The 16,839-nt window shown below is 35.8% G+C and overlaps 1 protein-coding gene across 4 annotated transcripts in view; it reads right to left on the bottom strand.

The window, feature by feature from the left end:
- ANKRD31 (ankyrin repeat domain 31) overlaps nucleotides 1-16,839 on the bottom strand; it is a 179,223-nt gene that overhangs the window by 130,958 nt on the left and 31,426 nt on the right. For 2 of the 4 annotated variants that reach the window (XM_034959938.2, XM_055112313.1), the window contains exons 5-9: nucleotides 15,112-15,188; nucleotides 8,410-8,453; nucleotides 4,066-4,635; nucleotides 1,745-2,025; nucleotides 1,101-1,210 (exon numbers count right to left, since the gene is read on the bottom strand). In XM_034959938.2, coding sequence (XP_034815829.2) covers nucleotides 1,101-1,210; nucleotides 1,745-2,025; nucleotides 4,066-4,635; nucleotides 8,410-8,453; nucleotides 15,112-15,188 — 1,082 coding nt within the window. The remainder of the gene's footprint in view (nucleotides 1-1,100; nucleotides 1,211-1,744; nucleotides 2,026-4,065; nucleotides 4,636-8,409; nucleotides 8,454-15,111; nucleotides 15,189-16,839) is intronic. The other 2 variants (XM_055112315.1, XM_055112314.1) reach the window with 1 other exon arrangement.

Below are 16,839 nucleotides of genomic sequence, written 5' to 3'. Positions count from 1 at the left end.
AATAAAACAAAAAATTAGCAAATAAATAAAAATCTGTTTTTGATGAGATCTCATGCATTTCTAGAATAATTTAGGGATAACCTTCTTACAATGCTGAATCTTTCTAGTCAAGAACAAGGTTCTTCTTTCCATTTATTCAAGTATTTTTTACATCTCACAGTAGAATTTTTAAACTTTCTTCTTATAAGTATGATATGTTTCTTATTAGTTATAAAAGTATTTTCTTTTTGGAACAATTATAAATGAGATAATCTTTTACACTTTCTAACAAGTTAATACATACATATATGTGAAAGGCATTAATTGTTGACTCCAGCTTATCGCATTTTTAAAACTTTTTCTTTTGAAATAATCTCAGACTTACAGAAAAGTTGTAAAAATAGAACAAAAGACTCACCCCTTGTTAATATTTTGCGATTGACTTTAAACCATTCTTTCTTCTAAATACGTATGCATCCAGACACATGTATACATAAAAAGTAACTTTTATACATCATGCCCTTTTACTCACTAATACTTTAATGTATATTTCTAAGGACAAAGATGTACGCTTATATCGCTGCAGTATTATTATCAAATTCAGAAAACTTACCTCTGATACAATATTATTTTTTCATCTACAACCCATATTTCAGTTTTGCCAATTTTTCTACTATCTATTATTTTTTAAACAATGTTTCTAGATTCTCTTATTGCTTCTGAGAGTTTTTTAGTTCAATCTTTTGGATGTTATAGGAACACAGAAATAAGATCTAAGAATAATAACAATTGTGCCTTGTCCTTTCCTTTATTCCTCCTGATATGCTTTTTCATAGCCATATGCTAGGTTAGTCACACATGTAAATTTAAAAAGAGGTCTGTAACTACTCTTTCCAAAGCAGAACTACAGAAAAAAGTACTAATCTATGAGTCAGAAGTTCAGGATCAATTCTCAATTATGCTACTAATGAGCTGTATGGTTCTGGGAAAAACCCTTAACCTATCTGAAATTCAGTTTCCTCATCAGCAAAATTAGAAAGTTGAGAAAGATAATCTCTGAATCCTTTCTACCAATTCTGTTTCTGTAAAAGAAATAGAAAAATACTCAAAATATGCATCACCTTTTTTTCCTGAAAGTTGTTCATTTTTCCTGATCTGTTTTCCATTCTTGAACCTTGCTGAATGCATATTCTTCTCTTTACCATCAATCATTAAAGCCGGATCCTGCATTCTTGAAAAACAACGTATTTTTTAAATGGCTATAACGGTTTTTGCAAACATTCACAGAGAATTATACCAATTTTTGAATACAATATTAAAACTCCAGGGTATTTTACTGAGCTGTTCTCAAGTGGCATGGCAGTTTTAAATACGGAGATGGCTCCTGCAGGTAATTCTGCAGCAGGCATGCCAGTCATCACAGCTTCTAGCCCTCTCTTTGCGCGACCTGTGGGTTTCTCTTCTTTAGGATTAGTCATCTACAAGTGTAAGTATTCTTAATCTCCTGCTCTTTACTCCCCAAGTTGGCATGCCACTATCCACTCTATTCACCCTCTAGAGAAAAAGATGCAGGCTCTTTGCGAGGAAAAAGCCTTGCTCTGTGGTATGGCACTGATCAAAAACTGCAAAATAAAAAAGCAATAATATAAAAAATAAAGCTCTTTCCCCTGTGTTAACTGTATACTGACCCTGATGTCCCCAAGCATATAATTATCTATAATGTCTATAGCACACCTGGAGATAAAGACATAATTTCATTGCATACCTGAAATTCTGAGCTGAAGAGTTATTATTTGTTAGGTCCTCACAGCCAAGGATTTTTGGTAAAATCTTTTCTGGCATCTTATACATGTGATCTGAGTACTTTGCATCTCTGCTTACTTTCAGTTTTTCTAGTCTTGATGATCTCCTCAACACACACGCAGTTTCCTGATCAGAGCTATTTGTCACTGAATTTGAATTTCTCTTATTACTTAGTGGCTCACAAGAAGTGATATTTTGATGAGCCAAAGTTTGCAATCCAGATGGATTTGGGTCTTGCAGAGTCTGCAAATACATAAATACATCCACAAAAAATTACAACACTGCAAAAAAATTAAAACTATAAGAAGTTAAATTTTGTCTTGACCTTTGATTAAATTAAAATGCCTATTATAGGATCCAAGTACAAGAATTCATAGACATATGTGGACATAATGAAAGATTTAATAATAATTAATGTAATAAAGGACAATGCAGATTTAAAAGCTTAAGAGCATAAGTAAAAATGATTTTGATCAATATTTATCTTGAAAATTCAAAGGCAAATCTATGGTCACTCTAGGAGTTTTAATTTTGCAAGAAATTTGGAATGTAGAATGATGAGAGATCTACAAAAACATTAGAAATGTCACACTAGGCTAGATCAATGGACTATTCAGCCTAGGGTTTTATTATCTGACAGCAGCAGCAAGTGATATTTTGTGGAACAAGATAGTACATAACCTCCATTACATTGATTTTAAAAGGTTAACAGTGTATCAGGAATTGTTCTTTCCCTTAATAATTCATTATAGATTTAACTTCCATGAACATATGTATTCTTTATACATATCATCTAAACCTTTCTTCAGCTTACTTACATATCCGTCTTGCAAAGCTTCTCAAGGTAACAAGCTCCATATTTTTATTACAGCTGAGTAAATGAGTATATTATTTGATCTGTTCTAAGTAAGTCTCCTTTCTACTTAAGAGGGTTTATTTTTTTTCCTTTCGAAGACTTGCTAAATTCATATTCACTGTATTAATACCAATCATAATTTCCTACACTTTACTCATATTCCCTCTTTTCATATTAGAACACTGCAATGTTTAATCTTCATGCCCTATCTCCATAATTAGTTTCTCTTTTTCTGGTTTTTAAAAAATCCTATGTCAGTTTTGAGATTTGTTAAACAGAACTTCATGCAGTATTGTCCCAGGTATGTATGCTGCAACACGAGCTCAGCATTTTGTTACATAAATCTTCACAAGGATGTTCACAGAAACATTTTGGTAATCGGAAGATAAAAAGAAAAGAAAGAAAACAATCCAAATGACCATCATTAGTGAATTGATCAAATAAATTACAATATATTCACACAGTGGAATACTATTCAGCAAATTAAAAGATTTAAGTAGTGCTACATTTGCTGACATTGAAAGATAAACAAAACACATTATTAAATTTAAAAAATAAGTTGGAAGGCATTATATATAATATAATCCCATTAGTATAAAATGAACTAATATAGAATATGATGGAAATAATTGGAGAGAGATACACCAAACTGTTAACAGTGATTACCTCTAAAGAGTGAAACTGTGGAGGATATTTGTTACCATATTATTATGTAATTCTGTAAGGTTTAAAATTTGTTTTATAATGAGGATGCATTATTATTATAATCAGGGAAAAAAATAAAGATTATTTTTAAAAACAAAGAAACTGTCAATATGACAAAGGGACTTTGTGAGTGATAGGCCACTACAGAGCCTCCAGGCATAATACTACAAGAATTCTAAACCCCAAGAGCTATGCCACCTGATAGTATTCTCAGACATAGAAGTCAAAATTCTGCTTAAGCTAGGCATATTTTTTCCCTCCCCTGGCATCCCAACTGCATATATTCTATGTCAAAATGTAAATTAATGTGGGGTATCCCATCAGTACTCTGCACCCAGGTAGACATAGTGATTTTCCGAGCTAACAGAGAAAATTTTAGTAAAGAATTCTTTCCTTCCTACATATAAGCAATCTAAAGATATGTCTTCTCAGCCCTGTTGAGAAGAAATCTTTCTATTTTAATTTCCTAACTCCTCAAAAACTCTATCCTAGGAACTTCTAAAAAGATCACTCTATGCTTCCAAGTCACAAAGTATCTTCTCGGTGTTGATATTTGGGTAGATTTGATTTTAACACAATGAAAACTTGTTGAAGTTTAAAAGGCAAAATCATAGACTCATATTTTCAGCTACTTGCTCCACTGAAAGATGCTTGTCCTATAGCTCAGCTAACTTGGAACCATGTTCAAATGGTGGAGTAGAACAAAGAAATTCAAAATTCACCTCTGCTATTTGTGTACAATCTTCATTGGTCTGAGACGTATTGAACTCCACTTCTAAACATTCATTTCTAGCAATGAGACTGCTACCTCCCTCTTTTCTGTGACAGATGGTTTCCACCTTGGCTTCTGACAATGTGTTCAGGGCTTCCAATAACTCAGCTGGCAATGCATCATCCTTTGCATTTTCTAGTAAATCTCTATGACATGCCGACCAGGAATTCAAAGGTATTGATATGGAACTAAGAGAGTCACTCAATGGGTTCATCAATTCTTTACAATCAAAATCACTTACTAATTCAAACAATCTTTCCTCCTGGGTGCTTTCTGGTGATGTAAGTAAACTTTCTAAGGCAGACACAAAGGTTTCAAGAGAGCTTTCTTCATCCTTAGTTTCTTCAGAAGTCATGGTCATTGTGACTTCCTTTCTAGGCTCAAAAAATGTATTTGGTGCTGCTAAAATCTTCTCTGGCTCTACTAATGATGTCTCCTTTACAGCAACTGTATCAGATACTGTAATAGCAGCGCCTGAGAGAAGGCTAACTTCAGGAGAATCTCTGCCTTCACTTAGTTCCTGTGTATTACAAATAGAAATTACATCATTACAGCATATACAATAAAGTATTTAAAATGAAAACTTTATAGTTTTATAGTTTATCTTGTTTGTAAGCTACCCTCAAAATTTATCATCAACTTTCCTTCCCTTCCATAAATAAAGGGAATACTCTTTATTGCTTTCCTATACCAAATCGCTAATTACTGAAAACATGGTTAAACATTTAATAATAGACCAAGAGCATAACTGGCTGGACCATAATTACGGATGGCAAATTATTCACCTAAGTTTAAATTATCTGTGCTAACAGAAGAAGCAGAGATGGCATGGATAGTTAAATTAACAGATGATCCCAAAGCTTCATAGCCATTAATGGTTATAAAATTCTTTCTTGCCAAAATGTCCTATTTGATTTATAAAATTATTAACTAGGAATAAAATTTCACCTTCTTTTTGTTCCCCCACCTTTGTAGGAATAAGTAAATGTGGAGTAAAGAGGCCAAAGGACAAGAGGTCAGAGGGAAAAGGTGGAGAAATGAGGGTACAGTTATGTATAAATATTACAAGCCCTAGCTGTGAATGAATGGCTCTGAGTTGTGGTTATTTTAAGCAAAAAAACCCACTAAACTTAACATTTCTAAATGACTATTATTTCTCTAAGACATCACCTTAATAGGTTATACCTGTTCTCACAATGTTTCTTTTTTTCTTTTCTTTCCTTTTTTTTCTTTTTTTTGAGATGAGGTCTCACTCTGTCACCCAGGCTGGAGTGCAGTGGTGCCATCTCAGCTCACTGCAACCTCCGCTTCCAGGGTTCAAGTGATTCTCCTGCCTCAGCCTCTTGAGTAGCTGGGATTACAGGAGCCTGCCACCATGCCCTGTTAATTTTTTGTACTTTTAGGAGAGACAGGGTTTCACCATGTTGGTCCAGCTGGTCTCAATCTCCTGACCTCAGGTGATCTGCCTGCTTCGGCCTCCCAAAGTACAGGGATTACACGCATGAGCCACCGTGCCCAGCCTCACAATGTTTCTAATACTCAAAATACTGTTAGAATCCCTCTTTTGAAATTGCTTTCAGTATGAGTTTATAAGCCATTCAAGAAAATAATGTGCTTTAAAGGCACTGAAAAATTTTCAAACACTAAATACTTTTTATTGGCCTTAAATAACAGAATGGGTTTCAATGACTTTGGTTTTTTCCAAAAATCAAATCCACCATACCTTTGACAGGATGTGCTGTAATTTGTAAGCCTTCTAATATTCTAATCTGGTATGAGTGAGAGAAGCAAAACCACTTTATTCTTCCTCCTGTCCTTTTCTACCTGCCACCTTTATGTACTTTGTATATATTAATAGCATACAGCACTTAAGAAAACATATTTATTTGTTAGCAATGCTAACTATAATTTTCTCAGAAAGATAAAAGGAATATGCAAGAAATTCAAGAACCAGATCCTACTCACTCTCTAAGTCTCAGTTCAAGGCCTCTCCACTATTTGAAGTCCCCGCACCAGGTATAATAAAGTATATACATTGGGCTCTGTCTTAAAGCAATTTATTTCTAACTTAAGATTCAAGACATAGGCCGGGCGCGGTGGCTCACGCCTGTAATCCCAGCACTTTGGGAGGCCGAGGCGGGCGGATCACGAGGTCAGGAGATCGAGACCATCCTGGCTAACACGGTGAAACCCCGTCTCTACTAAAAATACAAAAAATTAGCCGGGCGTGGTAGCGGGCGCCTGTAGTCCCAGCTACTCGGGAGGCTGAGGCAGGAGAATGGCGTGAACCCGGGAGGCGGAGCTTGCAGTGAGCCGAGATCGCGCCACTGCACTCCAGCCTGGGCGACAGAGCGAGACTCCGTCTCAAAAAAAAAAAAAAAAAAAAAAAAAAAAAAAAAAAAAAAAAAAAAAAAAAGATTCAAGACATAAATACCTAGGACATTAAACAGAATACAAATAATGTCATAGAACACTTATGAAATCAAATGAATGGCATAAACTAGTGTATATCAAGCAGTTGCATTTATAACCACAGAACCAGCCCAAACTGGCCGTACTTTGTTGGTAACAGAATGTCAAGTCATCTTGCAGGTATAACACAGCGAAAACTGCAAGTCATGTAACGCAGCCAGAACCTTGAACCAAGAAGACAGAAAAATGACTCCCCCTCCTCCTGAACCAAGAAGACTGAGAAATGACTGGAACCTGACCACTGGTACTCTTTCTGAAGAAACAGGTCTGCTAGCCAGAAAGATTTGGTGTTAAAATCTGCCTAAATATACCTTACCGTAAATGGTCAAATTCGAGGCCTTCTAATCAGACTCTGCCAAGCCAACATTCCTAAGTCCTTTCCCTTACCTTCTGCCCCCTTAAACCTGTTCCAGACCCTAAACAGAGGACACAAATTTGAGCTGCCTCTCCTGTCTCCTTGCTGGCCTGTCTCACAATAAAGCCTTTTTTTCCCTCAAAAGCCAATGCCACAGCACTGGTTTCTATGCACATCAGGCAGCAGGCCCATTTGCTTGATAACATACAAAGCCTAGTGTCTTGCAAAAATGAGTTTTCTGGGGAAGAAAAAAATGGAGGCAGTGGAGGGCTTTCATGATTCTTCGAAAAATACTTGGTTGAGCAAAGTTAAACAAGTTACTTTGTGACAGGACTTTCCAAACCATGTGCATTGGGGAACTTTAGGACACAGTGTTCTCCAAACATTTTTGTCCAAAAAAATCCTTCTCCTCAGAAGATTTATTAATATTATAGAGTACAAGTGATTTGGAAATAATGATATAGTTAGTAAATAATGAGTGCTAGAGAGGGAGCAATTACTTTGGTCAAGATCGCCAGAATTATCTGAAATAGATCCACAGAAGAACAGGTACTTGAGCCAGAAATTAAAGATTTGTGGAGTGAAAGAATGGAGGAACACACATTTACTAAGCACCAAGTAGGTGCCAGACACCATGAACCATCATTGCTCGGTCCTCACAATACCTGTAAAACAGCTATCGCTGCCCCTATCTTACAGATATAAATAGTTATCCTTGGAACCCAGACGTATCTGGTTTCCAAATTTTATGTTATTTCCCATCTTCTGGCTCCTGATTTGAGCAAAAGCATGAAGGCAGGAAAGTGTAAGGTGTGGCTGAGATAAAGTAAGCTACAGGGACAACCTGGGTGAGATGACAAGACCCAGGGTCTACAAAAAAATTAAAAGAAAAAAATCAGCTGGGTGTGGCAGTATGGGCCTACAGTCCTAGCTACTGGGGAAGCTGAGGTGAGAGGATCTCTTGAGCCCAGGAGTTCCAGGTGGCAGTGAGTTATGATCGCACAACTGTACTCCAGCCTGGGCAACAAAGTGAGACTTTATCTCACTGGGGAGGTCTTTGATTGCCTAGCATCCCTGAGGAAAGCGTGAGTTCATTGTAAGCAGAGCCAGTCCTATAGTCCTCTGATTCTCCATAGCACCAAGTAAAAAGCAAATCCAAAGCAGGAAGGAACTTTGCTACATTATCTCAGAAACAGTTTGATAACAAGTTATGTATTTCTACTCTAGATAAAAAGTAAGAGACTTAACAGTACAGGGTAAGAGACACAGATCAAGAAAACACTTTCATTAGCAATAAGGAAGAATAAACATGAAAGAGGTGATTAGACAAGAATAGATTTTTATCTACCGAAATGGTTTACTAGATGAGGGTGAGGGTCTAAATGAGCTTGATACTTTAATCGACATAATTTTTTAAAAAATCTAAACTCACAGTCTACATAGTTAATTTCTGTTATACAGACCAACCTTTTCTATGTGTGGCAAAACTTCAGGACTTTCAGCCTCTGGCCCTAGAAAAAAACAATGTGTTTTCATTCCAGTTTTATGGAAGCACTAAAAACATACCTTCTCAGTTGACATTTCATAATCATATAACTTAAACTCCCTCAGTCAAGTGACACATCATATATTTTATTAATATTACATAAATTTATTAGTATAAAAGTATTATTTTGGAAATGAAATTATAAAATTCTTGCATTTCTTAAAAAATATTTTATATAGCTCCAAAAAAATTGTAACTATTTGGAATTATTTTAGCTAAAAACCAAGAACTCTATTTTGGCTGAATTATACTAAGTACAGCATTTGTAACTACATAGGAAAAAGACTATCTACTTTCTCAGTGTCATTATCTCTTCTACTACAGGTACTTAGAGCTTAAATGAACTCATGCTGTCTGGAGTTAGGCATGAAAAGAAATGTCCCTTATAGGGGTCAAAAGGACAGAGGGTCATCCTAGACACTATGGAGGATTGCTGCATTGCCTCTGTGACTGCAAATTCACTACCTACTCTCACCCTGCCCCTCTGAGCCAAGCTGGCAAACAGCAATTCACACCCAAGTTAGGTCAAAGGAGGATCTGGAAAAAAGATAGTTCTCCTCCACTGTTCCTTTTACATTCTTTCTTTCTTTCTTTTTTTTTTTTTTCTTTTGAGATGGAGTCTCGCTCTGCAGGCCGGGCTGGAGTGCAGTGGCACAATCTTGGCTCACAGCAACCTCTGCCTCTGAGTTCAAGTGATTCTCCTGCCTCAGCCTCTTGAGTAGCTGGGATTACAGGCACGCACCACCATGCCCAGCTAATTTTTGTATTTTTAGTAGAGGCAGGGTTTCACCATGTTGGCCAGGCTGGTCTCAAACCCCTGACCTCAAGTGATCTACTTGCCTTGGCCTCCCAAAGTGCTAGGATTACAGGTGTGAGCCACCACACCCAGCCCATTTACTTTCATCATCAAGACCCAAGTATTCTGGCCAGGCACAGTGGCTCACACCTGTAATCCCAGCACTTTGGGAAGCCAAGGTGGGCAGATCACTTGAGGTCAGGAGTTTGAGACCAGTCTGGCCAACAAGGTGAAATCCTGTCTCTACTAAAAATACAAAAATTAGCCAGCATGGTGGCACACACCTGTAATCCCAGCTACTCGGGAGGCTGAGGCATGAGAATTGCTTGAACCTGGGAGGCAGAGGTTGCAGTGAGCTGCGATTACACCACTGCACTCCAGCCTGGGCAATAGAGCAAGACTTCGCCTCAAAAAAAAAAAAGAAAAGAAAAAAAGACCCAAATATTCTGACACACCTGAGTAGGAATTCAGAACTCACTGGAATTTCAAGCATATATCTGAGTCATTCTTTTGGTTTCTTTTGATTAGGTAATGTCTACATAGCTAAAGTAAAAGCAAGTAATTATCTGCTGAGCCTCAAAATGCATCCTCATAAGCAAGACAGGTTTTTCAGGGGGAAAAAGAAGCATAAATATTCTTGCTGAGCTTCACATCCTAAAAGATAATAATAATAAACCTGTTTTTTTCCCTCGCTTCATCTTTGCAATTTAATGATAAAAAGCTATGAAAATCAGTTAGGAGGGCTAAAATCATGGCATATTACTTGCTCACAGCATGATAAGCAAAAAGTCATAAGAATAAATAATTTCTTATCCTTGGTTTAGAATTATTCCTGTCAACAAGAGATGACATATTTCATTGTGTGTATCTTACTTAACATTTATATCTCTACTTGCTTAAAATTTTAATACCAATGAAAGAAACATTTTAAAATAATAGATACATCTTCAACTACCTTTGGAAGGAGAGGTTTTTTTAAATAAAATTTCACATCTTTGGGGGATTAGAATTCAAAAACAGAAAAAGAGATTTCACTTTTCTTCCTTCTCTGAATCATAAAGAAACAACTCTTATAGACATTTTCTCCCATGTTGTCTTTAACAACTTCATCTTCAAAACTATAAAGCAAAAAAATAAAATTCTAAGGCTCCCAATCATCTGAATGGACCCCTCTTGGCCATGGGCATACCAAAGTTGGTTCAGGCCTTGAAGGGAAGAAAGGGTCACACATGCCTCATTACACCCTCCTCTCTTCTGGAATTGAGGAAAAGCCATCCAGTGTTAACATCAACACAGATCTTAAGTCTGTTTAAAAAAATTTATAATCTGCTCTGTCTGAACCCTGCTATCTGTAAGCTTCATCTGCATGATAAAACTTTGGTCTCCACAACCCCTTATCATTATAACCCAGCGATTCCTTTCTATTGATTCCAGGTCTTTAGATAATAACTCTTTCAACCAATTGCCAATCAGAAAATCTTTGAATCCACCTATAAACTGGAAGCCCCCAGGCCCCACCTTGCTTCTGGTTTGTCCCACCTTTCCAGACCAAACCAATGTACTTCATCTTACACATATTGATTGATGTCTCATGTCTCCCTAAAATGTATAAAACTAGGCTGTGCCCTGACTACCTTGGGCACATGTTCTCAGAGTCTCCTGACGGCTGTGCCACAGGCCATGGTCACTCATATTTGGCTCAGAATAAATCTCTTCAAATATTTTACAGAGTTTGACTCTTCTCGTTGACAAAATGATCATTCTTTTATGCCAACAGTTACTATTTTAAAAACTTAATAAAATATTTTACAGTAATTTGATTACTATATTAAAAACAAACACATTTAGAAGGAATTATCTTTTCTAACTACAAATTTTACTTTAAAGTTTTTACAAATACATAAAGAATTCCTGAATTTTTGTCTATCCTTTAATAAATCATTAAAAGAATTTTCAAATTTTCTACTTTAGAGAGGCAAAATATAATGGTATACATGAGAAATAATTCTAAAGCATCAAATTCAAAGAAAATGGCCAGAGAAGCCTGGTTTAACTTATACACAAAATTTAACTTATACACAGGTGTTTTAAGGCCAAAGCTATTATATTTGCTTAAGGTAGTTTGCTTATCTTTATCTTTCTACAATTTGATTAGAATTTACCCTTTGAATTGGGACAGAGGTCTGTATTAGAACACAGTCAACTATAAAAGCTAACAATTTAATAATTTACTTGTACGTGATTTAACCTATAGTCTGGAATTATAATAAAACGAGCTTCTTGTTCTGAATACTCTGAAAGGAGTAAAGGCAAGAGAGAGCTGCAATGAAGTGCCAGAATGGAAGAGAACTACCAATTCTAAGGATCTCTAGTCACGCAGCTTTAGGGCAGCAAGAAACACACAAAGCAATAATCCTGGTGCATGTGGCACTACTTTTTATTTTTTATTTTTTAGAGATGGGGGTCTTGCTTTGTCACCCAGGCTGTAATGCAGTGGCACAATCATAGCCAATTGCCACTTCAAATTCCTGGGCCCAAGGGATCCCTCCAACTCAGCCTCCCTAGTAGCTGGGACTATAGGCATGCACTACCTCACCTGGCCATGTGGCACTTTTGAAGGAACAGCCTATGAGACTTGTGACTCAGAAGTTCGAGGAGAGTGGTGACAACAGTGCACAGATGCCAATGGCATAACAAGGCATTAATGGCTGGCACTCAGGAGGCCAAATGGGCAGGAGGTTGGAGTTATGGGACTATAGGACATAGTGGAACCCTGTTTTAAAATAAATACTAGAATTGGGTATGAGAAAAATAAAAATACATTTTTGTGTAAATATTGATGACACCTGTTATAGTCAAAACCCAAAGGGGAGGCCGGGCGCGGTGGCTTACACCTGTAATCCCAGCACTTTGGGAGACCCAGGTGGGTGGATCACATGAGGTCACGAGTTTAAGACTAGCCTAGCCAACATGGTGAAACCCTGTCTCTAAAAAAATACAGAAATTAGCCAGTCCTGGTGGCACGTGCCTATAATCCCAGCTACTCAGGAGGCTGAGACAGGAGAATTGGTTGAACCCGGGAGGCGGAGGTTGCAGTGAGCAGAGATTGCGCCACTGCACTCCAGCCTGGGTGAAAGAGAGAGGATCCATCTCAAAAAAAAAAAAAGAAAAGAAAAGAAAAGAAAGTACCCAAAGAAGAAAAAGGAATGCCCAGGGCATGATATTATCCATGACACCTCTGTCTCAAATTGTTCAATACATCCTCACACACACACACACACAAAGACTTCAACCTCTAAGATGACATCATTATAGCTTTATAAACATGAGTCTTTTTGTTTAATCCATAACTACATCGTGTAAAAAGTGCTAAATAGGTTTTTACTAAATTTGGAGATTACGTTTAGCATAGTCTGAATTATATTAGGCCATTTGATATTTATTAAACTTTTTTAAAATCAGAAAGTCTTTTATATTTAAAGAGGAACATTAATTACCCCTTGCACTTACATTTGTTTAATGGTCAATTTACTAAACTTCTATATCTAAGACATGAAAACTTGAAAATTACTATTTAACATTTAAACATTGATAACAAACTTAAATTTCCTTAAACAATTTAAACTAAAAATTTGAAATAATTTTTTACCATTTCAAATATATAAAAGACTACTGCTCTTAAACTAATTCTAAAATAACAGTATCATTGTTGTAATTCATTCTTCTTTATTTCTATACTTGTTCTTATACCTTTTTAAGATTAAAGTAATTCTTACTCTGATACCTTCCCAGGGTTACAGATTACCTGATTTTTTGTTGGGGTATGAGATCATTTATCTCAAGATTATTCCAACCTGACCAGCCAATTATCTGGCTTTACTTATAAATAAATACCTTAAACTTCACAAAGGTTATTTTTTGTAATCTAATGTTTTGTCCGAGAATGCTTTAAGTTTTACTTGGTTGGTGTTACAAAAGCTTTTGTCTTGTCATTTATTATGTGCTGATATGTTATGTAGTGTTATTAGAAACTTATTCCTGCCATTTAGTACCTTATCATGATAGGCAGGGCCATCTAAGGCTTTTATTTACTAAGAGATAAGGATCTAGTCTCTGCAGAAAAGTCTCCTTAATTGGATATCAGGTTAATTTGTCATCTGGGGACACAGACCCCACTTTATATGTTTTATGTGTCACTGCTGGTACTGTGTGGTGGGCCTTCCTTTCCTTGGTACAATTCTTACTTTTTCCAGGACTGCTTGACTCTTTCCCTACTTAAACAGTGATAAACAAAAATATCCTATGTTTTATAAATAGACATGTATTTAATTAAGAAAATGCACAGATATTAACAGGCCCCCAATTCTTAGTTATTAAAACTTTCTTTTTTGAGATAGGGTCTCACTCTGTCACCCGGGCTGGAAACATGGCTCATGCAGCCTGAACCTCCTGGGCTCAAGCTGTCCTCCCGCCCCAGCGCAGCTGAGACTATAGGCATGAACCACCATAGCCTGGATAATTTTGTGTGTGTGTAGCGATGGGGGTCTTGCTGTGTTTCCCAGGCTGGTGTCGAACTCTTAGGCTCAAGCAATCACCCTGGCTCAGCCTCCCAAAGTGCTGGGATTACAGGTGTGAGCCACCACATCCAGCCCATTCTTAAACATCCTGCTATAGTTGTTTTTCTTTTTGTATTGAGACAATCTTTTGTACACTCCTAACATTTTTTGAGTATCATTATGAACTCATGGTCTTTTCACAAACTTATTTGCATGAACTCTAAATTCCTGGGTTTTTATCCCTACTTAATTTATCAGTTTGGCCAGTTTATCACAGTTTGGCCACAGCACCATTGAGCTAACCATTTATCCTCCAGCACTGGCCCCAGACATCCTTGAAAGCAACCTTGCTTTTCAGTAATAATTGTATGTTCAGGCTCATCCTGATATTGTCATGCTCCAAAAGTGATCAGCTACCCTTTAAGAATCCCTGCTTTATTTAGCATTCACACCCTTAGCACCCACATACTTGGTATTTAGTAGGCTTAATAAGTATTTGTTAAAAGAATAAACAATATTAAAGACCAAACTCTAGACAGTAAAAGTATACGTAAGAGCTGGTGGTGGGCAAAAGTGGTACTGCTTTGTTGTAGCAACAGAGCAAGAGAAGACAGAGCTTTTTAAATTTATCTTTCCAAAATGTTACCATGTCCTTGTATCCTTTTCTTATAATACTAGGTATCATTAAACACTATAAATATTTACTACACTGTGACACAATATATCTGACATTCACTCTGGAGGAATCATTGGTAGACACTGCAAAGAGATAGACAGCTATCCTCTAATACAGATCAAACCAAGGCAAAACTGGCCTGTGCGACTGCCAGTCAAGAAAGACATGAAATTCTTATTAAAAATCTTATGAACATAGAAAACAAACTTTGTTTTCAAATTCCAGCCCCCAAATCACATTTTGAGTAGCAGATACTAATGGCATCTGAGCTGCTACTCCCATAGGTAATTCTATGAAGCATGACCCAAGTCAATAGCAACACTGATTTCATATTTATAAACATATAGTAAGCCAGGCTCAGTAGAGCATGCCTGTAGTCCCAACTACTCGGGAGGCTAAGGCAGGATAATTTGCCTGAGCCCAGGAGGTCAAAGCTAATCTGAGCAACATAGCAAGACCACATCTCTACCAAAAAAAAAAAATATATATATATATAGTTGACCAGCCTAGTTGTAAATAAATGTATATCTAACTAAGTCTTCTATTTTTAGGCAAAGACTAATTTCCTTTATATGACTCTACCATGAAAACATACCTTCAATATTTTGGTGGTTCAGTGAAAGTCCAGACTGGCGAAACGACCCAATGAACATTGAACAGTTTTTTCTAGTCCTAAAAAATCAATTAATAAAAATAAATTTTAAAATGGAAGAAAAAAATAGTGTTTCTCATTCAAATACAATTTAATTTTTCTTTTTCACTTAAAGGGCTTTCCAAATAGGATAATTTTTTGCTATATCATTCCAATTATTTTTACAATTATTACCAATTTGTTAACATTTTCATTTCAAGTAACTGCACAAATGAAGGAGAGAGCTGAAAAAATAATAAATGACCTGAGGAGTGTATACAAGCTAAACTACATTTAGGTCTAAAGGTGACTTTGGAGGTGACTGTTTGCCAAATAGGGGCAGGAAGGTCAGGGAGAAAATGGTCCTGAAATACGTAGTTTTTATATCTACATCATCAAACACACTGATAGTTTGTCATTAGTTTTAGATGTAAGTGAGAGTCATTAATGATAAATTTCTCCAGGCATTACTTATCATTCTTGTATTTCACAGCAGGCAAAGAAAAGGTAAGGAATACCGAAGGGAAGAAGTTAAAAGCAAAATAAGGGTCATGCCTAATCTGCAATTTTCATCATCTGCCCTGTGACAATTAAAAGCTGATTAAAGAAAGGCAATCAGCTAACTATATTTTTTCTCAGCCTAATTTACTGCATAAATGTAATCAAGATACCTTCCTTTAAAAAAAAAGCCTCTCATTTCAGCTGTTTTAAGAGCAGTTTTTAATGCAGTAGGCACAGCTACTGGAGTCCTATGCAAGAGTAATAAATTAAGCATTCTCTCCTATCCAAAAACAGAAGTGATCAGTATAAGCTGTCTTCAGATAAAAATGAAGCTATTCATGTAGAATGATAATTTTTGAAGCAAATAGAAAAGAATGCTGATTTTTTTCCTAAAGTGTGATTTTTTAAGAACAAGCTGAAAACAAAATAAAACCATAGTTTAACAGAATTTTTTCCCTTAATTGCAAGAGTATTTAAGACATAGTCTGAAAATAGAGCAAAGCTTCATCTAAATTATTACAAATATTTATGTTAGGTAAGACTACAAACAACCTAAATGTCCAGTGGTAGAGTAATAATTAAATGAATTATAGTAAAGTCAGTAATACAATAAGGTATTATAAGGTCATCAAAATTCACATTTTTAAAAACATTATGACACAAGAAAATAACTTTGATAAACTATTACTTAAAATTTTAAAACAGGATACAAAACTATCTGCAAGATGATCCCAATTTTGTAGAAAGTATGAACAAAAACAAAAATATAAATAAAGCCTAAAGTAAAATGTACCAAAATGTTAACAAATGGTTCTCTAGGCAGAGAGAATATGGATGCTATATTAGTCTTCCTTAGTCTTTTCTTTTTTCTATGTCTTTAAATGAACTTATAATGTTGGTAGCTGGGGCAAAAGGGTTATTTTACAACAATAGCAGTTTTCAAACTTTTTGATCTTCAGACTCCTTTATACTCTTAAAAACTATTGGTGTCTTACACTTATTTATATCTACATATTAGAAACTAAAATGAAGAACAAAATTAAATATGTATAAATTTTTAAATCACAGCAATAATCCAGGAACATATTAATATATTTTTATGAAAAATTATCTTTTCCAAAATGAAAAAAATTAGCGAGAGAAGTTGCAATTTTTGACATTTTTAATAATCTCTTTAATGTGTGGCTTAAT

The sequence above is a fragment of the Pan paniscus genome, chromosome 4, assembly GCF_029289425.2.
Source record: "Pan paniscus chromosome 4, NHGRI_mPanPan1-v2.0_pri, whole genome shotgun sequence".
In the NCBI taxonomy this organism is placed as follows: domain Eukaryota; kingdom Metazoa; phylum Chordata; class Mammalia; order Primates; family Hominidae; genus Pan; species Pan paniscus.
Note: the sequence above shows the minus strand (reverse complement) of the source record. Positions and strands in the feature narration are given on the sequence as shown.